The sequence below is a fragment of the Stegostoma tigrinum genome, chromosome 16, assembly GCF_030684315.1.
Source record: "Stegostoma tigrinum isolate sSteTig4 chromosome 16, sSteTig4.hap1, whole genome shotgun sequence".
NCBI lineage: Eukaryota > Metazoa > Chordata > Chondrichthyes > Orectolobiformes > Stegostomatidae > Stegostoma > Stegostoma tigrinum.
The window spans coordinates 38,573,992-38,599,840 of record NC_081369.1 but is presented as its reverse complement, the minus strand read 5'-3'; the positions used below and the strand labels follow the sequence as shown (position 1 = coordinate 38,599,840).

Below are 25,849 nucleotides of genomic sequence, written 5' to 3'. Positions count from 1 at the left end.
AAGCACTTCACCTCCAGGACCTCTCTGCAGGAGTTCCTCAGGGTACTGTCCTAGTCCCAACCATCCTCAGCAGCTTCATTAATGACCTTCCCTTCATCATAAGGTCAGAAATGAGGGTGATTGCTGCACAATTGTCAGCACCATTCACGACTCCTTAGCAAGGTCTTGGCAATAGCCAGCCTTGGGCTGAAAAGTGGCAAATAACACGTTCCTCACATTTCCAGGTAATGACCATCTCCAATAAGAGAATCTAATCATTATCCCTTTGATATACAATGGCATTATTATCACTGAATTTCCCCACAACAACATTCTGAGGGTTACCATTGACCAGGAGCTGAATCGGATTAGCCATATAGATACCCACAGCCACCCGAGCAGGCTAGAGGTTAGGAATTTTGCAACAAGTAATTCACTTCCAGATTCCTCAAGGCCTGTCCGCCATCTACAGGTCAGGTGTGTGATGGCATGTTGCCCACTTGCCTGTGTGGGTGCAGCTCCAACAATAGCAGCAGTGTACACCATCTATGAGACACACTGTTGAAATTCACCAGTTCTCCTTCCAAACCCGTCACTGTTCCTATCTAGAAGGACCCGGATAGCAAATACATGAAACACCACCACCTGCAAGTTCCCCTCCAACTCACCATCCTGATTTGGAAAGCTATTGCTGTTCTTTCAGTGCTGCTAGGTCAAAATCCTGGCCTTCCCTCCCTAATGGAACTGCAGGTGTACCTATAGTAATTGGGCTTCAGCGGCTCCAAAGCACCACTTTCTTGAGGGCTACTAGTGATGGGGAATAAATACTGACCCAGCTAGCAATGCTCACGTGCCAAGAATGAATAAAGAAAAAGGCCAGATGATTGAAGTCTGGATCAAGTAACGCACCCAGTGTTTTTCTTTGCCTGTCCACCATCTCCAAAGCACAAGTCAGGTGTGTGATGGAATATGCTTAATTTTCCTGGGTGAGCATAACACGAACAATACTTGAAATGCAGTACTATTCAGAACCTGCTAGGTTGACACCCCATCCACGGCCTTCAACATTCACACCTTCTAGCACTGACACAATGCTGCTTACAGGGTGTCCCACCTACACAAGCTGCAACTCCTCAAGGCTTTTTATGACCCCCACCTTCCAAAAACTTGACCTTTACCACCCAGAAGGAGAAGGTCAGCAGATGCATGGGATCGTCATCACCTACAAGTTTCCCTCCATGTCTCGCACTACCTACCTTGGAACTAGAATTCCATTAATATAACTGTCACTGAGGTATAAAAGCTAGAACTCCCTTCCTAGCAACACAATGGAAGTAGCTTCATCCCCAGACTGCAGCAGTTGAGCGAAGTCCCTCATCACCAATTTCTTAAGGACGATTGAGAATGAGCAATAAATGATACTCACATCCTGTGGTTAAATGAAGAATTGTAACACTTTTGTTTTCAACCCCGCAATCTTTATATGTAATAAGATGACCTTAAACTAATGGGAAAGAGAGTGAATAGTGTAAGTGGTATCTGTCCTGACCCAGGCACTAGTTGATTACCTGATCACTACAGTGCAGAACCTTGGCAATATGTTATTGTACCATCTGTAGCAACCTCTGTTTCCCTTAATATTAGACCTGATTTTTAGGAAGTAAGTCATGTATTCATGTTTTGTTGCCTCCTGAGTGTGGGGAGATCAAGGCATTAGGCAGCCCTGAGCATTCATATAGAGCCTGCAAGCAATTTCAAAGAAATCTGGACAGGGCATGATTTGATTTAACACATCTCTAAAATGCCATTCGTTCAGGCTGGTTTAGAACCACGGAATGTAACGTAATCAAATCTTTGAACAAAAACAAAGTTGCTGGTAAAGCTCAGCAGGTCTGGCGACATCTGTGAAGGAGAAAACAGAGTTAACGTTTCAGGTCTGGTGATCTTTCCTCAGAATCTTTGAAGCTGCTGTCTGTTGCTTGTGCAGATGTATTTTAATGTGTTTGCAGCTGTATGTATCCAGGTAAATTCCCCTCCTGCTCAAGGACATGCATCCTTCCTGAATTTGCAGTTGCAGGAGGATGTTCAGATTCCTACCTTGCTCAAAGTGGGAATTATTGACGCTTATGAATAGTGTGCTTTTTTGGGGGGGGTGGGGGGATGGGAATAGTGTACTGATTTGCAATCAAGTATTTACCATTAGAAAGACTAAGTTTGATTTTTTTTTTTGAACAATATTTTTCAAATACAGTTACTGCAGAGGAAGATTAATTAGTTATGGGCTGCAGTAAATGTAAATAAAGCTTGTTTAGTTGTTATATTTTAAAATTAGACTTTTTATAATGTTCTTTATTAAAAAGCAATTTACATTTATAAATTGAAGAGGCTCTTTTGACCCGTCTGTCTCCTCGCCACCTATCTTCTCCTTTATCCATCTTCAATCCACCTCCCGAACTCTCCCTATTTTTTTCAGAATCCTATTTTCCACACCCCCACTGCCCTATTTCTGAAGAAGGGTCTAGTCCCAAAACATCAGCTTTCCTGCTCCTCTGCTGCTTGGCCTGCTGTTTTAATCCAGCTCTACACCTAATAATGTGGCTGATATTCTTTTAGTGGGACCTTCCTATAATCAGACTTAAATTCGAGCCAGTCCTTCTGCAGTATGCATACACAAACTGTTTACTTGTTATAATATGAAAAATCCTATCATTCCCTGTGTACACTTGTGCAGCTGCTGGTGTAGATAGATTTATTCCTAACCTGTGACATTAGACTGAACCTAAGCTCTTGATTTTTGCATTTGGTCATGCTGGTGTGAAGAACCGGTATCTTAGCGGAATGTTTTTTTTTTCTTCATTCTTGTCTTATTTCCATCATTGTCCAAAATGATAAGTATATAAGACATCAATGGAAACAATGAAATGTCTATAATAGAACTGTTAAAAAGTAACCATATTTTCTACAGATCAAGATTCCCTCCAAGAAATTTGCTCATATCCCAGTTTACACTGTGGGTTTTGAGAATATTCATGGAACTGCTCACGACCAAGGATATTTCCAATCTCAGTAAGTATCTGGACTTCCTGCAGTTGTTGAAGCTTTTAGATTAAACTCCATTCTAGCCAATTATAAAGAAGTATACAACTGCTAGCACAGTGGAATTAATTTGCTTATCATATTTGCCAACACTAAGATAGATGATAGAAATGGAGCAGGAGAGGGGTATTCAGCCCTTTCAGCCTGCTCTATCGGTCATTATGATTGTCCAAATCCATAGCCTGTTCCCCATTTTCCCCCATGTCCTTCAATCCATTTGACCTCCAAGCGCTATATCCAACTCCTCCTTGAAATCATGCATTGTTTTGGTTCTGATTGCTTTCTGTGGTAGCATGTTCCACAGGCTCCCCACTCTTTGTATGAAGAAATTTCTCCATATCTCAGTCCTAAATGGTTTACCCCATATCCTTAGACTGTGACCACTGGTTTTGGACTCCCCCCACCTTTTGAAAACATCCTTCCTGCATCTACCCCGATCAGTCTTGTTAGAATTTTACCGGTTTCTGAGATCCTTCTTAATTCTTATAAGTTCATGCCAATATAATCCTAACCGTTCAACCTCCCTCATGCATCAGTCTTGCCATATAGGAATCAGCCTGGGTCAACATTCGCTGTACTCCATCTTAAAGCATGAACGTCCTTCCTCAGACAGGGAGCTAAGAATTGCACGCAGTATTCCAGGTGTGGTTTCACCGAGGCCCTGTATAGTTGCACAAGACATCCTGCTCGCGTCCCCTTGTTATGCTGTGTAAATGGAAGTAGGCAGTCTTGGTGACAGATAAGATGTACGATTTGAACTCAGCGCTGAGTTAGAGTGTTGGGGAGCCACGTCAAAGAGGAGTCTTGCATTCTGTGTTCAGCAGTATACTCTATCTTTAATCTGAGTTCTTTTACCATACAGCATGACAGGGGTTTCTGGAAGAGTGTTCACTGAAAACGTTGGCCCTCCCAATCAAATACAGCATTTTTATACATTTTGTGATAAAATAATTACATGCAACATTGCCATTGTTAATCATGTCCCCCTAATCTATTCATCTAATCCCATAAACACATGATCAATGATGGACATCCCTACGAAGACGGCCCTAGGTTCTCCAATGATCTCATGATGTTTACAAGACATTGTTGTCATCAGGCCTTGAGATCTTACAATGAATCGCATTAATTTACATTCCAGTGTCAACAGTTATTCACTTTTTCAGACATTTCCCAGACTTGCTTATCTCTAAGAACTGTGTGAATTCCATTATTTATTGTATTCATTGCTAACCTTATCCAATTCTGTTACTGATTTTATATTTCCTACTGTCCTAATCCCAGGAGATACAAAAAGATGCTAATTCCTACTAATGCTATAATGTTCGTAATAACTTGAGTGAACTCATAGGGTTTTACGAAGAATGATGAGGACGGGCCAGTGTTGGAATGGGGTGAACAGGGTTGGAAGTCACACATCACCAAGTTATAGTCCAACAAGTTTATCTGAAGCCACCTGACAAAGGGGCAGTGCTGCAAAAGCTTGTGATTTCAAATAAACCTGTAGGACTATAACATGGTGTCGTGTGACTTCTGACCTTTTACAAAATACCCTTTACGTTATAACTGTTCTCTGTCCTTCCTCCCTTAAAGCTTGGGTGTACAAATACATTTGAGCTGTCTGCATCGTTTTATTTATGCTCACTTATTTAGGTTGTGAAGCTGTCATTGTTTATATTCTCAAAGTCAAGCCGGTGCCCTTTAGAGGTCATCTGTTTTCCCCATTTGTCATTCAGTCCCCCTCACTGAAGGAATGGAGACTCCTCTCCAATATCTAATTCTTTGCTTAAATAAATTCAGCCAATTTTTTTAATGTTAAGTGTCGATTGCATTTCTTAACTTTTAAATACTCGATTGAAAAATGAGCTGTATGGTGGCTCATTGGTTAGCGCTGCTGCCTAACAGCACCACAGACCCGGGTTCTACTCCAGCCTCAGATCTGTGTGGAGTTTGCATGTTCTCCCTGTGTCTACGTGGGTTTCCTGTGGGTGCTCTGGTTTCCTCCCACAACCCAAAGACATGCCGGTTAGATGGATTGGCCGTGCTAAATTGCCCATAGTGTATAGGATTATGTATGTTAGGTGGATTAACCATGAAATGCAGGGTATTAGGGATAGGGTTGGGAGATGGGTATGGGTCGGATGCTCTTCAGAGGGCCCATGTAGACTCAATGGGTTGAATGGCCTGCTTCTGATTGTAGGGATTCTATGATTCTTGACTGAATCATACAATCACTTTAAAAGTCTTTATTATTGTGGTATGATATTTTTCCTCTAATTCCTGCTAAATTACAAACTCCGGGCTGTCTGTTTCCAAATGTCTGCAGCTGTGGTTTGTACAGCACAGTTTGTTCAAAATAGACCCCGTTACCTGCAATTTGTCTCCTTCTCAAAGCTACCATTGTGTTAACTTTGTGATGTCACTTTAATGCTGCATCAGGTAAGATAATTCTATTATCGCAGCTAAAAATCTCTGCCATATTTATGCCAATGAGTAGGCATATTGTGCCAACCCTCACCAGGGGCTGGCCCAACCATAAGGGTGGAGAACTGTTCACTCTTGGCATTATGCTGCACAATAGATTATTTTACTTGTCAATCTGGCATAGAATATCAATCAAATTTAGTACATTTCATGCTATTCATATTGATGATGCCTGTCTGAGGTTATACTGCAATTGTTACATTTATTATTGCATCCCGAGCCACAGTTAATTACTAATTATTTTAGAGATGCAGGCACTTCAGGATGTGGAATTTTAATTATTTTAGATTCTAGTTTGTAAAGTATGTGTAATATATTGTTCCTGCAGCCTTGTTAATGAATATTTGGGTAGAACATTGAGAAAAGTGAAAATAGGACGAATGCCATGAAATAACTCTGTAAAACGTGATCCACGGGAATGGTGCATTCAGTGTTCTGTAATGCATTTTCTTTAAGCAGAATGTTTTTGCAACATAGAACATGTGAAACAAATTTTTTTGGCAAATATTAACTATTTTGTTAACTTAAATCCCCTAATCTATTTTACCATTACTTAAGGAAAAAGATGCATTAAATTCAGATCAATCTGTTTTCAAAAGTGTGGAAAATCTTTTTAAGTTATTTAATCAAACTTGAGAAATGATCGAATAGCTCTAAAATATTCTCTTGGCCCTAACATTTGTGAAGAGGACGAAGTAAAGATTTTGCAGGAAGCTATGGAAGATGCCCTCCCCGGTCAGACTTTAGCAATGTTTGCTTTCACTTGAATGGTGGGGGCAGGGGTATCACTTATTGTTGAAATGAATACCTTGATATCCAAGTTTCCAGATACTATTCTTACCTTTGATCATTATTGCTGTTGTAATTATGTGGAAAGTTTATAATTTAAAGTTCAAGCTGTTACTAAAACACAACTTGATGCTGAAAGTTAGGCCTGGCGCGTTTTACAGAAAGTGTAAAAGACTGGCATTTTGACGAATGAAATTCATTTGGCCTTTTTGATTATCAAGACCCTTGTTTAAGTAAGCACTTTTGTCTGGGACTGTCCAACTCCTCACCACTTGATTTCAAACCTTGTTTTTGATTGTATCGTTGCAGATCTCTGAAGAGTCTCAGTAATCGGTCAGTGGAAAAGGAATTTCCACACCTTTACACAAATGGCTGTAGCTTCAAAGATATTTGTGCTGAGTGTGCAAAATTTGTTGCTGACGTCATCAACTCAAGTCGTAAAAGTGTGGACCTTCTGAATAATACCCCTAGGAGGAAAGTCCAATCTATGTATGTGCACTCAACAAGATCCTGAAGAAAATAAGAGTGAGAACTAATTGTATTATGAACGTCACATGATGTCCACCAAAGCTGTTGACAGTCATGTTGCACGTGCTGGTGTTATTGTTCTTTAAGGAATTATGCGATGCTTCAAAGAAGTGCTCATGACCTCTGATCTCTAGCAGTTGTGACAATGGGTCTTGTGGAAGTTACAACATAAGGATGGACATTTTCTTGTCAAAATGCTAATGTATTTCAGCTGTGGCACAAACATGGCAAAATAATGATGCTCCAAGTTAGTTCATGGGCTGAGGAAGCTTGGACTTTCTAAACTGATGGCAACTAGCTCTAATGGTCAGGGTGAAACCTACAGATTTTTCAGAGAAATTTGGCTACCTTGATAGGAACAAAAGGCTTCGTCAAGGTAAAATACATTGAAAATTTATTTTTTCTTTTTTATTCTGAATGATTTCATTAATTTATTTTTTTTCGTTTGATGTGATCTCACTTAGGCTTCCAACTAGTTTTTCTGTGCTTCCAACTAGTTTTGCTGTGCTTCCTTGCTCCTGAGCCTGCTGCTGATATTCTGATTCTACTACATTTTCTACTTCAATAGGGCAAATACCGATGCAAGTTTTAGGGTTCTGTCCATGGTATACATCCAAAACTAGCCTCCTATCCCATTTTATGTACTATAAATTCAACCATGTTTTACTTGAAGAGAGCTTTCTTGTAATCCTCAATTAATATGAGGATATTTGTTTATCATTATCTGTTATATTTGGAGATCAATATTTGTGTATTGTCAGAGTTTTTCATAAATTGTAACAACGTAAAAAGTATCAAGAGTTAGTGTTGCCTAAGGTGAATTCTTATTCCTAGCTGAGTTATATCTCTGTGAACATTGTGTAAACCAAATAGCTTTTCTCTCATCATACCTGGAGAGAGATCAAGCAAGGCCATTCTGAATTCAGAATAAGATGTTATATTTATTCTTGTTACTTAATTTACCACTAGCTAATAGCTGTATAGAACAACAGAAGAAATTTAACTTTGCAGTTAATTGCCTGCCTGCTGAAATGCTTGTTGTTAATAGACATTTTGCTGCACTTTTTCTTTATTAATGGACATGTTCATGGGAGAATGGAACATTCTAATAATATTTTATCTTCTCATATTAATAATAATCTCATCCATCGACAGATTATTTGGATAAGTATAAATCAGTAAAATTTGATGTTATGGGTTTTTACAATGAGGTGCTGACATGATGTAGTAACCATAGAAATGGTGTCATTACTGCCTTGAATATTTTATCAGTACATTGGATCTTTTGTATTGATGAACTTCACATTAATGTGGAATGGACACGAACATTGATAATGTTAGAAATAGAAAACAAACTAGAAATAGTTCAAGAGTTACAAAATTTTAAACAAACTGAAGTTCAGTTAATACCATAGAAGTAAAGTTCCTGGGTGCTTTGACCAAAATTGTCTAATTCAAAAAATCACAGTAGCAAAGTCACATTATTCAAGTTTTTGGGATTTGTTTGTTTGTCTTTACATTCTGCTTTGCTGATCCCCTTTATGGTCATTCTTTTGTGGCTATTGCATTCAACCAACATTACATCATGGAAAGCAGTGATGAGTCTATCATGTTTGCAGTGTTCTACCAGGATACGCACAACCTGTAAACATCTAACTAAACAACTAATGAATGGAAACTCCAACACTGGGGAAAAATTAAACATTTAAAGCTCTAAATGTAGCTGTTGCTACACAAATCTGGAATTGCTTCCCTTCTCAAGACTTCATGTTTTCATTGAAAATATGGGACCACATAGTCAATAGGCTGCAGCTTTCATTTATTTGAAACTAAATGATTAAGAAATGAGAAAACAAGTTTCAATAAATGTGGGACACTGCCTGTTTTAACAGCTTATAAAGTTGCCTGATGCTGAGAGTTGAGCTTTTCAGAGGTCTGACAATAAATTCAGAAATTTTAAGAGTGCCTTTTGATTGTTACTAAATCTGTTCAAAAACATCTTAACACACCTGCTAAATTTTATTGTTGAATATGTAAACATATAGATCTAGTTGTTGATCCTACTTTGGCATAACATTTCTTATTAGCTATCGCATGCTTAATGTTTTAACAAAGGTGACCTGTAAGACGAGTGCATGATTTAGCATTTAATAAGTTTGAAGGTTTTCCTGACCTGCAGACATTAACAAAATTATTGTTACCCACTTGGATGTGATGCATGCCAAAGAATGGCCACCAGGAGTGCAATATCAACTGAACAAAACATATTAGCTTTTTAAGGATATGTCTCCACAAGATGAGACCTACAGGAATGTACTGTTATAAATGGAACTCTTAAGTTAGACTTGAAGACCTGTCATATCTGCTAGTAAAACAGTTTCTAACTAAGTCAACAGGCATGTCAGTATGTGCAGTTTCTCCATCCAAATGTCGATTTCAAGCAATACTTTAGTTATCAGAGAAATCATGCAGGTATGTTAAAGGGCCAAGCTATTAGCTTCTGGTTAAGACATTACACCACAATGAAAAATTGTATCTCACCAAAGAAACTATGAAGAACAGAAGTTGTGTTTCAGTGTGAAAAATTTTCAGTATAAGTAATGAATATGACTAATTATCAATGCACCTTCCCTAGAATGATGGGATGTGTGTTGTGTGTGTATAATGACTGGATATCAGTCAAACAGCATGTGGAAAATAATATTATATAAATAATTTAACGTTTTATGTAGAGCCTGTTGTCCAACATGGAATGTAAATGTATTTGATATGTATGTATTTTTCTTGTAAATATCAGTTCAATTCACTGCTGAATTAAATAAAACTGAGCAAACTGTTTCAGCCACTTCTGGTCATCAGTTGGTAAAGTTGTCAGTGAATATTTGGAAACTTAATGAGTCACATTTGTTTTAGTAACATACATGCTATGGAACGATAGAAATTATAAGAATGCTAATGCTTTTAAAAATGATGCAGATGTAAATATTTCTGCAAAAATCGCTTTTGGATTTGAAGATTATTAATGAGTGCTGAAACATTACAAACATTACGTATTGTTCTTCCAAACTATAAGTAGGAACAGGAGTTTGAATGTTAGTGATAAATGCTTTTACGTTTTTTTTTTGGCAAAAATCCGTAGCTCGGGTTGTGGGTGAGGTTGTTGACTTGCTCGCCGAGCTGGCTTGTTCTCATTCAGACGTTTTGTCACCATGCTAGGTAACATCCTCAGTGGAGCCTCCGATGGAGCGAGGTTATTCTACTCTGCTTGGAAATGCTATTGATTATGAAATGCCAGTGATTAATTATATCACCATGAGAATTTCCCACCAGTGGCTCTTTGAAATTTAGTGAACAAGTTTTTACTATTCAATACGATTGGGTCTTGTCCCCGTAACATCATTACTTTTATCAACAGAATTGATCTTAATCATAGTGTAGGCTTTCTCATTGGAGCAGGAGTTCTTATCTAAAAGTAGATCTCATTTATAAATTTACCATAGCTTGATTTGTGTCAGTTAGCAGGTTGCAATCATTTAATTGAAGCACATGCATTGTGTTTGCAACAAGGCTGTTGGCACTTGAACTTATTGTGAGATTGCTGTATGGCAGTGTTATGTCAATATGTCCATCCCTTGTTGGATTAATGCTGGCAAACAACAAGCTGTCTGGCTTGTGCCTGTGCTTAAAAATTAAGCAAGACAGAAGTCTGTGAAGTTTTAAGCACTCATTGTAAACAGGCACTGATGTTGTGGTTGTCAAAGTAGGCAGAGAGTGAGTTGGACTTGAGAGCAAGCAAGCAGTCCTGAGATGTGCCAGATTTGAACCCATGAGATGGGTACCTGTCACTGCATACTGTGTCCTGGCAGAAGCATTCTAATGAAAGGTGTCAGTGTGCTCGAAGGTGCAGCAATGACGCATAGAACTGCAAATGTAAATGGGCCAGAGATGTACCATGAGGGTGCAGTGAAGTTGTCTGATGCCAATGTGTGGGTGAGGCAGTGCATGTGATTGCTGCCCATGGAATGTGCCCTGGGATGTTAGTAACTAGTGTCCAAGATGGAGGCCTGGGGTAGCAAGTGGTGAGCAGGAGTCACCAGCTAACTTCTGACTTTCATATCAGAAAATGTCACAATGGGTGTAAGAATGAAATTGCATATAAATCAGGTGAGATTAAGTAATAATGAGATGTTCATACATTGTAAGACTACTTGCTGCTAACTAGTGAGAATCTCCACAACACTTGGAATATAAGATTTTTTTTTCACTCTTCAGGGTGAGTAGCTCCTCACTGCTAATCTCTAACGACTTTCAGATTGCTAGCTAATGCTCACTTTTCAGTGCCTGGGAAGATTACACCAATTTACTCCCCTTTCTCTCTACTTAGATACTGCCTTAGCTGCTGTGCACTTCCAGCTTTCTCTGTTGCTATTTTAAATTTCCACCATCTACAGTATTTTGTGTTTTGTTTTTTGAACGGAGCACTGCTAATAAGAATTGGAAAGGCAGTCGTGGATGTCAGTGAACAAACATGAAAACCAAGTGATGCAAAGATGAAAATTAGACGAGCCGAATCAATTTTCCTTTGATTTTTTTTTTCCAGCTGCTGTGGACTGCTGATGCTTTTGCCTCGCAGCAGCTGGAGAAGTGAATGCATCGCACAGTGAATCTTTGGAGCAACCATACAGCTTAAGAGGGGACATTGATAGCAACACTTTTGAAGTGGGTAAGAAATTATTGTTCCGCCGTTAAACTACCAGAATCAGCCTTCCTAATAGCCTGCTGCATTTGCGTGCCAACTTTCCGTGTTTGCTGTCAAGGAACCCCTTTGTGACAGCTCTGTGCACTTTTCTTCCATTTAAATAATGCTGCACTCTTTTTGTTATTGGAGATAATAGGAACTGCAGATGCTGGAGAATCCAAGATAACAAAGTGTGAAGCTGGATGAACACAGCAGGCCAAGCAGCATCTCGGGAGCACAAAAGCTGACGTTTCGGGCCTAGACCCTTCATCAGAGAGGGGAGGGCGGACCGAAGATGGAGAAAAAAAGTAAATACGTAGGGAGGGGATAGGTCAGCCCAGGGAGGACGGACAGGTCAAGGAGGCAGGATGAAGTTAGTAGGTAGGAAATGGAAGTGCGGCTTGAGGTGGGAGGAAGGGATGGGTGAGAGGAAGAACAGGTTAGGGAGGCGGGGACGAGCTGGGCTGGTTTTGGGATGCAGTGGGGGAGGTGGAGATTTTAAAGCTTGTGAAGTCCACGTTGATACCCCAAACCCCACCTCTTCCTCCGTTACATTGACTGTATCGGTGCCGCCTCTTGCTCCCAAGAGGAGCTCAAACAGTTCGTCCACTTCACCAACACCTTCCACCCCAAACTCAAATTCACCTGGGCCATCTCCAACACATCGCTCACTTTCCTGGACCTCTGTCTCCATGTCAGGTAACCAGCTAGAAACTGATGTCCATTTCAAGCCCACCGACTCGTCCCACAGCTACCTAGAATATACCTCCTCCCACCCACCCTCCTGCAAAAATTCCAGCCCCTATTCCCAATTCCTTCGGCTCTGCCACATCTGCTTCCAGGATGAGGCATTCCACTCCACGGGAGTGGAATGCCTCATCCTGGAAGCAGATGCCCACGGTATTCAAGGACCGCAACCTCCGCCGCCCCCCACAGTGCTCGAGAACACCCTTGACCGCGTCTCCTGCATTTCCTGCAACACATCCCTCACACCCCGCCCCCGCAATAACTGCCCTAAGAAGATCCCCCTCGTCCTCGCATACCACCCCACCAACCTCTGGAAACAACGCATCATCCTCTGACACTTCCGCCATCTACAATCCGACCCCACCACCCAACACATTTTTCCATCCCCACCTTTGTCTGCCTTCCGGAGAGACCACTCTCTCCATGACTCCCTTGTTCGCTCCACACTCCCCTCCAACCCTACCACACCCAGCACTTTCCCCTGCAACCGCAGGAAGTGCTACACTTGCCCCCACACCTCCTCCCTCACCCCCATCCCAGGCCCCAAGATGACTTTCCATATTAAGCAGAGGTTCACCTGCACATCTACCAATGTGGTATACTGCATCCATTGTACCCAGTGTGGCTTCCTCTACATTGGGGAAACCAAGCGGAGGCTTGGGGACCGCTTTGCAGAACACCTCCACTCGGTTCGCAATAAACAACTGCACCTGCCAGTCACAAACCATTTCCACTCCCCCTCCCATTCTTTAGATGACATGTCCATCATGGGCCTCCCTGGGGTGCCACAATGATGCCACCCGAAGGTTGCAGGAACAGCAACTCCTATTCCGCTTGGGGACCCTGCAGCCCAATGGTATCAATGTGGATCTCACCAGCTTCAAAATCTCCCCTTCCCCCACCGCATCCCAAAACCAGCCCAGCCTGTCTCTGCCTCCCTAACCTGTTCTTCCTGTCACCCATCCCTTCCTCCCACCCCAAGCTGCACCTCCATCTCCTACCTACTAACCTCATCCCACCTCCTTGACCTGTCCGTCTTCCCGGGACTGACCTATCCCCTCCCTACCTCCCCTCCTATACTCTCCTCTCCACCTATCTTCTTTTCTCTCCATGTTCGGTCCGCCTCCCCCTCGCTCCCTATTTATTCCAGAACCCTCTCCCCATCCCCCTCTCTGATGAAGGGTCTAGGCCCGAAACGTCAGCTTTTGTGCTCCTGAGATGCTGCTTGGCCTGCTGTGTTCATCCAGCTCCACACTGTGTTATCCTGCGCTCTTTCTTTCCTCTTTTCTAAAATTAGCAGCTTCATGTTGTCCCACATTGTGTACTCCATCTCCACACTTACTTAACTCATCAATATCTCTGTGTAAACTGTCTATATCTCTCTACAGCTTGTTTTCCCACCTACCTTTGTGTGGTCTGAAAATTTGGTTACACTACACTTGCTTCCTCCAAGTCATTTGTGACAAAAGAGGTTTTTATTAGCATATAAGCAGAATTGGCTTGTAGCAGATTTATTTTGACAGCCTTGATAGTCTGAACTCTTAAGAAATATTTGCAGATGTGCCAGTAAAAAGATCAAGTCCAGAGAAAAGGATGTAAGTATTGTAGAAGACACCACTCAAAAGAAAACAGGAAGATAGCACTGTAATTGCAAGAAGCTGAACCACTTTGTACACAGGTGTTTACCTGGAAAGAAATTTGTATCAAATACAAATACCTGTTTACAGCTAATAGTTGTCACCAGAACATGTAATATCATAATTCTTATGAAGCATAAAGCTGTCTCTTCCTAGATAACAAGGTGTAGAGCTGGATGAACACAGCAGGCCAAGCAGCATCAGAGGAGCAGGAAAGCTGACATTTCGGGCCTGCTGTGTTCATCCAGCTCTACATCTTGTTATCTCAGATTCTCCAGCATCGACAGTTCCTATTATCAGCTCTCTCCTCCTGTTCTTTTCTCCCCTAAATCTTTTCTCCCTCTTGCCCTCACCTCATGCTTTGTTTAATATGGGTTTATTTATCTGAAATAATCCAGGTATACTTGATAGTAGAATAAACATAGTGTTTCCTATTTGCTTATGTTATCTGCTTTGTATACAAACAAGCAGTCGAAGTGCAGCTCTTTATGTTCAATGTGGTCATACTGCATATTTGCCGAGAGGTTCATTCATTGTTTCACTACAGCAAATTTACTAAAGTAAGGTCATTGGAAGTCAAAAGAATCTTACTTGTATTGGAAAACAAATGGCCTCCAGAGATATAATGCACCGATCACAGATATAAATCTATTTTCCTCCCATTTTACCATATTTGGTTAATAGACAAGTACTTTGTATCTCCAAACTCTCTTTTGGTTCTTTCTTCAGATTGAGCACTTTCTGGATTTTATTTCATTTCTCAAACTAAAAATTTCTAAATACTCTGGCTGGCCTCAATGTGCTGCACAAGCAGCAGCATGACTCTCAACTTTGTCAACTACACATCAGATACTTGTCTGAAACTATCATTTCTTTCTTTTGTGCCAAGTCTGCCTCTTAGAAGTCACAAGTGTTTTTTTTCCTTCAGAGTACTTTATTTTAATGTTCCCTGATTTTCTGCTGTCTCATTGCATTTTTAGGGTGGGCACCACTGATTTGTATCAACCCTTTCTTGGTTAGCTTCCTTTTTAAAATATGTCTTTTAATTTTTCACCCCATCTATCCTGCAGACATGCTTCTCATCTGTTCGCAAATAATGCTGAATTGCTCTTAACAGCTATTTAATAAAATAAGGTCTTCATTATTCCTTGCAACTTTCAAGCCTTTGCATCAATTTTGTGCAGACTAACTCTTACTTAAATGAAAGAGAACATATAGACATTTTAGCTTTCAGCTTTTGCAGACTGCCATTTATTTTTGACTTATTACTTGCTGAAATTCTAGTCTGTTTTCTCATAATGTGCACATATTCATAATTTGCGTTTAGATTCTGGCTTAGAGGGAATCAAAATATCAAAAGACATTTTTCACTCACCATCTTAATTAGTTTTATTTAATGTGTTTAATGTCCATTACTTCCAACATGAAAGCTAGTTGGAGCAGAGGTCACATGACAATGGCAAGTCACAATTTTACAATGCACGAATGCACTTCTCCAACCATCACCCTCTCCATATTAAAATAAAATGCTAGCACTATTATCTACAATTACAAGTTACACTATATCCATTAGAGAACAACGGAAAATTTGTCAAAAAAATCTATCATTTCTGGTCAGTCTCACTTATTTTTCAGTATCTGTATATTGCCTTTCACCCATATTTTCTAAAGCATTTTGATCTTTTAAGGAATGTGAGAGTTAGTATTAGCGTTTGTCTGGTATCTGCTTAGTCCTGTGGCAATGTTCTTTCTCCAGGCAGTGTTGGTCACTTGTTTTCAGATCCAGTGTCTTTGCTGTTCTGATGACTTCCCGAGCATGTCAACGTGATGTTGCTCACTTCTTTTATTCAAGTGAAAGCTGCACATCCTAAGCAGTGAGTTTGTGCACTCTGATAATACATGAGATGGGAACTCTGCTAGTTCACAAATCCCAACCAATCATTGTACTGTTTTCATTTCTGATGTTTGCTGCGTGTCTGCTGCAGCCCTCACCTTGTTAGGATCAAGCTGAAATCCTTTCACTACCAATACATGACATACGTGCTCGACTTCAAACATTTTCAATTACATGTTTTTCTGCTGTCATGCATTTTTTTTTCTGTTGTCATGTTATGACTGCTTCTTCACCCTCCCATGTTTTTTAAATCGCCTCCTAGCTCCTTTCCATTGACTGGAATTTCATGGGTTGGTGGGACTTGGGGTTCCTCTGTCTTTTCAGGCTGTACTTGTAGGTAGTTGGAACTCTTGACAGATATAGAATTTGTCTAATACTCATGTCCACTTCAAGACGATATTCACCAGGAATACTTTCAAGACCTGTTTAAAAAAAATGTATTTTTAATTTTCTAGGATCTGTTCAACAATCAATGATTTAGTGGCTTGCAAACCTTACAAATCTCTTGTGGCACATGTAGGGTTACCAGACTCAGCTTTAGACTTGCTTCTAAGTGGATTTTACTTTATGTCCACTATTTAGAACTGCAAATCTTTTGATCTTCCAATTGTGTTTGACTCTCAGTTTCATTTGACCTCTTGAAATGAGTACCATTCCATTCTGAGTTACTTTGCACAGGTCTGAGAAACACATGTTGTTGCACAAACCATAAACGTCTATCTGAAAATTCACATTCACTGAGTGATCTCCTGCACTCGTTATTCCAACAGTCATAAACCATTTATCACACTTCGACTTTACAATGCTGACCTGTGGTTGTGATATAATGATTTGTCAGAATCATCATGTTATCTCTCCAGCAGCCATCTTTATAAATTTGTTTTATTTCTTTCCAGGTAAACAATTGTGTACAAAGTGGTTCAGCTTCTTGCAATTACAGTGCTATCTTCCTGTTTTCTTTTGAGTGGTGTCTTCTACAATACTTACATCCTTTTCTCTGGACTTGATCTTTTTACTGGCACATCTGCAAATATTTCTTAAGAGTTCAGACTGTCATCAAGAATGTCAAAATTTCTCCAGTCTGCTTTTTCTGTCCCTTAATCTGGCCCAGAATGCAACACAGCTTGTTTCACTCTTTTCCCTGCACTGCTAGAGTCATGGAGATGTACAGCACAGAAACAGACCCTTTGGACGAACCCATAAAGCCAACCAGATTTCCTAAATTGATCAAATCCCACTTAGTGGCATTTGGCCCATCCCCCTCCCTCACCCCTTTCTGTTCAAGTCCCCATCCAGATGCCTTTTAAATGTTGGAATTGTACCAGCCTCCTCCACTTCCTCTGGCAGCTCATTCCATACACTCACCACCCTCTGTGTGAAATAGAATTGCTGTTTTTCTTTGCTCAGATTTCCTACTTAGTCAAGTATGAACCTCAACGTTTTGCCACTCAGACTGAAGGAAATTATAATTTTCATTGTCTTTCACTTCCATAGCACAAGTTAGTGAAAGGCTCACAGCCTTTCTGACTTACCCAGTAGTTCAAATTGCAAACTACTGTTCTGATTCTTCATTGTTACCTTTTTACAGTTGCTGACTGTTCTATGGCTCTGAAAGTACACACAATTTCAACCGGCCTGTTTTAACACTTTTTTTTTATTCATTTGTGAGATGTGGGCATCACTGGCTGGCCAGCATTTCTTGCCCATCCCTGGTTGCCGTTGAGAAGGTGATTGGTGACCCACCTTCTAGAACTGCTGCATTCCTCCTGCTGTGGGTTGACCCACAATGATATTAGGGAGGGAATTCCAGGATGTTGACCCAGCAACAGTGGAGGAATGGTGATATATTTCCAAGTCAGGATGGTGACTGACTTGAGAAGGGAACTTGGAGATGGTGGTGCTCCCATATGTCTGATGCCCTTGTCCTTCCAGATGGAAGTGGTCGTGGGTTTGGAAGGTGCTGTCTGAGAATCTTTGGTGAAATTCTGCAGTGCATCTTAGAACTTGGAAAATAGAACAGTACAGCACATTACAGGCCCTTCGGCCCACGATGTTGTGCCAAACTTTTTATCCTAATCCTAAGGTCTATCTAACCTCCACTCCTACCTTTTCTACCAGTATCTATGTGCCTGTCTAATAGCCACTTAAATGTCCCTAATGAGGCTGACTCCACTACCTGCTCCGGCAATGCATTCCATGCCCCGACCACTCCGAGTAAAGAACCTACCTCTGATGTCTCCCCTATATCTACCTCCACTCACTTTAAAATTATGCCCCCTTGTAATAGCTACCTCCACCCTAGCAAAAAGTCTCTGGCTGTCAACTCTATGTATACTTCTGATCATTTTATACACCTCTATCAAGTCACCTCTCATCCTTTGTCGTTCTAAAGAGAAAAGCCCTAGTTTACTCAACTTTTCCTCGTAAGACCTTCCCTCCATTCCAGGCAACATCCTGGTAAATCTCCTCTGCACCTTTTCCAACACTTCCACATTTTTCCTGTAATGAGGCAACCAGAACTGGACACAATACTCCAGATGTGGCTAAACCAGGCTTTTGTATAGCTGGAGCGTAACTTCACAGCTCTTGAACTCATACCCTCTATTAATGAAAGCTAACACACAATAGGCCTTCTTAACAACTCTATCCACCTGGATAGCAGCTTTCAGGGAATTGTGGACATGAATCCCAAGATCCCTCTGTTTCTCCACACTGCCAAGAATCTTTCCTTTAACGCTGTATGTCTATTATTGGTGACTGTCATAGCCTGGCATTTGTGTGCTGCAAATGTCACTTGCCACTTGATAGCCTAAGTTTTGATGTTATACATTTTAATGGCTTCCATAGAGGAAGAAAGTAATAGTGAAGGCTACATGACCATGATAAGCAACAATTATAAAATTGTTAATGTATTTCTCCAAACATAATTGCTTCATTTTTATATTTCCATGTATCACCAACATGAATAGATGCCAATCAGGGTGACTAAAGGAGGCCTAATGAGAAAATCTCTCAGCTTTTTAAAACCTGGAGTATGTAGCCCACTGGGGTTCACAGATTTGTGATTGTAATTTGGTTTTTCCCATAAAAATCTGTTCCTTCATTTGTCTGGCTCATCATCTTTTACAGCAGCATTTGTCTCATCATATTTTTAATATACAGCCCATTTCATTTCCACATACATAAACCACTTACCTCTTTTAAGTCTTAAACACGACACTAAGAGTTATAGCTTCTCTACCATTAGATTAAAACCTAAATTCTGGCAATAAAAATCTGTAAATCCAGTATTGCATAGGCGGCGGTCATACAAATTTTTCTTTCAATCCTTTTCTTTTCCTTTATCCAAACTGCCCTGTGTTGATTAGAAATAGATTGAAAAGAGATGGCTTTAATGTGAGACTGGTATTTAAGACAGGAGAGTGGTGTGTACCATGTGGTTTTGGGGGGAGGTAGAAAGAGGATGACTGGTAGAAAGAAAGAAAGGCTCAGCACTCGGACTGTACCATAGTTATAATTTATTAGGATCTAGCATGATCATCTCCTTTGTCGCCTCCACCCTGAGAAATAATAATAGTTGAGCTATTAATTCATTGCAGTCTGTGTATTTGATACATTTTTAAAGGTATTTTCAGCTTCAAAATAACAGATAACAGTCTACCAGGAATGGTCCAGATCTTTCTTCAAAAACTATCCAAGGCCTAAACAACTTTGAGAATATGCAGCAAAAACAGAAGTTGCTGGAAAAGCTCAGCAGGTCTGGCAGCATCTGTGAGGCGAAATCAGTTAACATTTTGGGTCTCGTGACCTTTCCTGAGAACTGTTGGTAGCTAGGAAAATGCTGGCTTATCTGCAGAAGAAAAGGTGGAGGGTAAGGGGCTAAGGAGTAAATGAAAAGTGGGGATAGAGCTCAAAGAGAGAGAACAGTTGGACAGACAAAGGAGTGGATACCAGTCTGGCTAGGAGAGTGAATAGCTGTTAATGGCAGACTACATAATGACAAGGTCTGGTGTGTCATGTTGCACAAACTATATATCTTTGGTGTTTTTTTTAGTGTTGCAATTTTTATTACCACCACCAAAAATAGTAGTAGTACAACTGTCGTAGAACAGAATTTATTAAACTCTAAATTCTATGACCATTTCCTGCTAAACAACCATATCCTCCAATGTGGAAACAGAACTCCCCTCTTATTTCAACACCAAACCCCAACATGGCAGAGAAAACAGCAATGTATTAATAACACAACTATTACTATTTCTCAGGTTGAAGGCAACACAGGAGAGGATCATTACCAGATCCTACGGTACAGTCAGAGCGCGCTGAGCCTTTTTTTTTCCTTTCTACTGGTCATCCCCTTTCCACCTCCCCTGGAAACCACATGGTACACACAACCATACCCGAAACGTTAACTCTGACTTTTCTTCACAGATGCTGCTAGACTCGCTGAGCTTTTCCAGCAAGTTCTGTTTTTGTTTCTGATATACAGCTTCTGCAGTCTTTATCAATACGGAAGAATGAGCAAAAAAAGAATAAAGTTGCTGTTCTTTTTCTTCAGTTCATTACCCAAAGTCATACCCAACCCACAGCATTTTAACCTCCAATCGTGGGTTGGGCAAGAAAACAGACTCCAATTCCATCCACACACAATGTAGATCAAGCCTAGTTGACAGCAATCTGATTTACAACAGTTATCTAGCAACTAGCCACTGAAGGAACCTGTGTCGCTGTGGCAACATATGTTTTTACCTGTGCGTTGTAGGCTAGAGCTATGAGTAGTGATGATAGAGACTCTAATTTCTTTCCACCACATTGTCAAGAGTGGCAGAAATTCTAGGTCGGCAAGGATGTATATTGGAAGGATTTACAAGTTGACACACAGGATGAGGCTTTGACTTTTTTAACTTTCAGATTTTAAGCAGACACTTCTGGTCTGGAACTTTCAAACTAAATTCCTTAATTGAGGCAATTTATTTCTTAAAAGTCCTAAACTATCCACTTTCTTAATAAATAATTATCTTACACATCAACTTCAGCCAAGACTACTGCAAAACTGAAAACAAAAAGGGCTTTCTTCAAGCTATGAGTATTTTCCCTAAGCCAATTAAAAGAAAAAAATTCCAAATTCTTCCAACTAAAGCCTAATGCATGACTGTGCACACAACTCACTGGTAAAGCACACTGAATTAAAACAAAATCACATTACTGTCCAGGAAGTGTCTGTGTCTCTCTCTCTCTCTCTCTCTCTCTCTCACACACACACACACACACACACACACACACACACACACAGATACCGTTATTCTGAAAAGAAATCACCATGGCTGCAGAAATATTTACAAGTTAATCATTAAACCTGTTCAGGGGCACAGACCAAATCCATAAGCTGCTCATTAAAAATTCAAACTCTAAAATAAATATTAAAAACAGATAAGTCACACACCTTGCATTTTATTGCAGAAGCTTTGGAAGATGGATGGAGCAAAAAGTTGAAGTAGAGTTCTAGAGCGTGTAGTTGATATGGTTGTACATTGATTAGACAGCAAAGAGGTTGAGAATTTTACCCGCTTTGACTTTTACCTGGGTATTACATTAAATTTCCAAATGTTTAAACAGAAAAATCCACAAGAATTTTTATCAAAAGCCAGGAACCCATGCAAGGTACACCCAACTGAGAGTCAGTTCTAGCATCCCTTTCAGCACACATGTATGGATTATATTACCTCCTTCAGTATGTGGAACGATATTCTTTCAAACTTTCACTTTCAGAATAGGACCGGGATTAAGAGTTGTAGAGTATTACAACACAAAGAAGCTGTTTGGCAGTCAATTTCGCACCTGTATTAAACAGAATATTTATACTAGATACAGCTAGCTGCAATAACTGAATGAGCACTTTCATAGATTGCTCAATAATGATAGCACAGGATTAAGTCCCTTAACATTTCAGGTGTCCCTCATTTGAGAAGATGTGCAGAACACTGTGACCCTTTATTCGTAGAAACACAACCGATGGTGTAAACTACATTGTGGAACATACCAGCAGCCTTATTATTCCCTTTTAATTGTTACTGGTCAGCATTTTAAAAACAACTGACCTTCTGATCATCAAAACTGGACTGTTACATTATTCAGAAAATAAAATAAATCAATGCAGTTACATTTCTTTAGAAAAATGTTTGTGCGTGTCAACCTCCATCCACAATACCCTAACAATCTACTCCTTCGACTGTCGCTTGAATCCCCTTTTAGGTTGATTCAAAACAAACGTCCAAAATGTCTATCTACAGAACATGAATTGCTGCAATTCAAGAAAACAGCTCACCACCACCTTCTTAAAGGCAAATGGGGGATGGGCGACGAAATGCTGGCCTAGTCAGCTACATGCACGCGTGTATTAAACAAATGTCAGACTTCGTTAGTTCATTGTTTAGGTGTTTGCAGAATCGTAATGTCTTAATCTTGGCTTACTCAGCAGTGGTACAGCATTTCTCAAAACAGAACAGAAAGAAAACTGAGTAGAACTACAGAAATAACAAAGAGATAATGGGAACTGCAGATGCTGGAGATTCCAAGATAATAAAATGTGAGGCTGGATGAACACAGCAGGCCAAGCAGCATCTCAGGAGCACAAAAGCTGACGTTTCGGGCCTAGACCCTTCATCAGAGAGGGGGATGGGGGGAGGGAACTGGAATAAATAGGGAGAGAGGGGGAGGCGGACCGAAGATGGAGAGCAAAGAAGATAGGTGGAGAGGGTGTAGGTGGGGAGGTAGGGAGGGGATAGGTCAGTCCAGGGAAGACGGACAGGTCAAGGAGGTGGGATGAGGTTAGTAGGTAGCTGGGGGTGCGGCTGGGGGTGGGAAGAAGGGATGGGTGAGAGGAAGAACCGGTTAGGGAGGCAGAGACAGGTTGGACTGGTTTTGGTTACACTTGTCCCCACACCTCCTCCCTCACCCCCATCCCAGGCCCCAAGATGACATTCCACATTAAGCAGAGGTTCACCTGCACATCTGCCAATGTGGTATACTGCATCCACTGTACCCGGTGCGGCTTTCTCTACATTGGGGAAACCAAGCGGAGGCTTGGGGACCGCTTTGCAGAACACCTCCGCTCAGTTCGCAACACACAACTGCACCTCCCAGTCGCAAACCATTTCCACTCCCCCTCCCATTCTCTTGATGACATGTCCATCATGGGCCTCCTGCACTGCCACAATGATGCCACCCGAAGGTTGCAGGAACAGCAACTCATATTCCGCCTGGGAACCCTGCAGCCATATGGTATCAATGTGGACTTCACCAGTTTCAAAATCTCCCCTTCCCCCACTGCATCCCTAAACCAGCCCAGTTCATCCCCTCCCCCCACTGCACCACACAACCAGCCCAGCTCTTCCCCCCCACCCACTGCATCCCAAAACCAGTCCAACCTGTCTCTGCCTCCCTAACCGGTTCTTCCTCTCACCCATCCCTTCTTCCCACCCCCAGCCGCACCCCCAGCTACCTACTAACCTCATCCCACCTCCTTGACCTGTCCGTCTTCCCTGGACTGACCTATCCCCTCCCTACCTCCCCACCTACACCCTCTCCACCTATCTTCTTTGCTCTCCATCTTCGGTCCGCCTCCCCCTCTCTCCCTATTTATTCCAGTTCCCTCCCCCCATCCCCCTCTCTGATGAAGGGTCTAGGCCCGAAACGTCAGCTTTTGTGCTCCTGAGATGCTGCTTGGCCTGCTGTGTTCATCCAGCCTCACATTTTATTATCTACAGAAATAACAAGGTGTAGAGCTGGATGAACACAGCAAGCCAAGCAGCATCAGAGGAGCAGGAAAGCTGATGTTTCGGGTCTTGACCCTTCTTCAGAAGTAGAACTACACCCTTGTTTGCTGGTATGGTCTTCCTACCTAGAAATATAAGGAGTAGAAGAACTTTTAAAAAATTTTCATATGTCACCTCATTGAATCCCACTAATTGTCTGTTTGTTAGTTAAGGAATAATGTTTGACACAGGAGACTTACAAAGAGCTTTTAATGGAAGAGAAAACAATGTAATTGCAGACCAGTCAGTTTAACTTTGGTGATTGGGAAACCTTATGAAAACAATAGCTTGGGATAAAATTAGGAGACACTTGGAGATGTGCAGGTCAGTTAAGGAAAGCCAGCTTGGATTTCCCAAGGAAAACTCATGTTTAATTAACTTGCGAACATTTTCTGAAGAGGTAACAGAAAGGTTCACAATGGCAAAGCTGTTCCTATGTTATAGATCGACATTTTGAAAGCATTTGTTACAGTGCCACACAACAAACACTGTGAGCAAAGTTAGATCTAGTGGAATAAAAGGAACAGCAGCAACATGGAAACAAAATTTTGTGACAATATTGTGCCTTTAAGAAATGTGTTCTGTCCTGTTTCTTCTGCAGAGGGGTGTTGTCATAGTGGTACAAAAATGTCTCCTTCAGACAGGCAATTGGTAAACAGTTTTGAGTTCTCCTTGGTGTTATGTTTAAGACAAAACACTCATGAGTGAATGGGGTCAGGCTCACACAAACCCCCAAAGGGCTTTGATTTTGCTTTGAATTAGCTGGTGGTTCTACTGGCTGTTGGAGCTGAAAGCTTGAATTCTCTGCTGCTGCGGTGAAGTCTTAGACAGAGAGGTTTCTTCTTAAAAATCAAAACGGGCCTGATCGTTTCTTTCTACTGGAGTGGAGAGAGACAGCGTGAGAGAATAATAACTGTTCTGCTGAATTGCCTTTGCCAATGGTGTGTATATGCTGCCTTTATTGGAACCATAGTTGCTAATTAGTGGTTAAATAATACATTATCTTTGTGAAATATTTCAATAGAGTAAAGTTATGCAAATCCTTCTTTTTGTTGCATTTTAACTGTGCTGCAAGAATAGAAGTGTTTTGATTAAAAGCGTGGTGGTGGGCCAATTGAATTATATTGGAACAGGGGCTTACATTTGTCTTTTAAAAAAGTATAGAAGAGTGAGTCTAGATTATCCCCATAATATACTTTGGGGGATCCGGTCCGATCCATTACAATTGGCTGAGTGACAACAGCAAACCGATGGTAATGGTTACTGAATAACTTTTAGGCAACTGAAGGTTTGCATTGAGTTCTCCAGGAGTCAGCATTAGGACCCTTATTTTTCCTGGTAAATATGAATGATATTAACCACGGTGTACAGGACAAAACTTCAAAATTTGCAGATGACAAAACGATTAGAAAGTATTGTGAACAATTAGTACTGTGTAGAATTGCAGAAGAACATACACAGTTGGATGGAGTGGGCAGATAGGTGACAGATGAAGCTCAACACAAAGTGCGAGATGATACATTATGGTAGGGGATACTGTATAAAACCAAGGGTACAACTCTCACATGAAGGTAATCATATGGTGTAGCTGTAGATTCTCTGAGCCAGGAGCACGATAGGCTCGTCATAAATATTTATTCTTAAAAAGGCTTTTGTATCGCAGTGGTAGTTTGGCTCCTTCTGATCCAGAAAACCCTAGTTCAAATCGCTCCTGCATTGGAAGTGGCACAGTCAAACAAAATAGACACTAAAAATACATAAAATATGCCCCCTAGTTTTGAACTTGCTCACCTTACAGAAAAGACCCTTGCTATTCACTTATCTGTGCTCCTCAGATTTTATGAACGTCTATAAGGTCACTCTTGAACCTCCTTTGCTCCAGAGAAAAAGAAGTCCCAGCCAATTTTTATACTTCAAACCCTCTGTTCCTAACAACATCCTGATAGATCTTTTCTAAACTTTTTCCAATTAAATAATTTCCTCCCTATAGCAGGCCAACCAGAACTACACACAGAACTCCAGATCAGGCCTCACCAACATCCTGTACAATCTTGGAAGGCAACAGTTTCTGCCTTGGAGGTCAAATCTGTGGCCAACATCTGACTGGTGTAGACATGCTGGCAATGGCAATCTCTCCTGCATT

General features: G+C 40.9%; 1 protein-coding gene across 2 annotated transcripts in view; it reads left to right on the top strand.

Annotated features, from left to right (window-relative positions):
* The window catches only part of spire2 (spire-type actin nucleation factor 2), an 89,886-nt gene extending 80,219 nt beyond the window's left edge, over positions 1-9,667 (top strand). For both annotated transcript variants that reach the window (XM_048547094.2, XM_048547093.2), the window contains exons 15-16: positions 2,945-3,045; positions 6,658-9,667. In XM_048547094.2, coding sequence (XP_048403051.1) covers positions 2,945-3,045; positions 6,658-6,862 — 306 coding nt within the window. In that variant the 3' untranslated portion in view covers positions 6,863-9,667. The remainder of the gene's footprint in view (positions 1-2,944; positions 3,046-6,657) is intronic.
* The last annotated feature ends 16,182 nt before the right edge of the window (positions 9,668-25,849 follow it).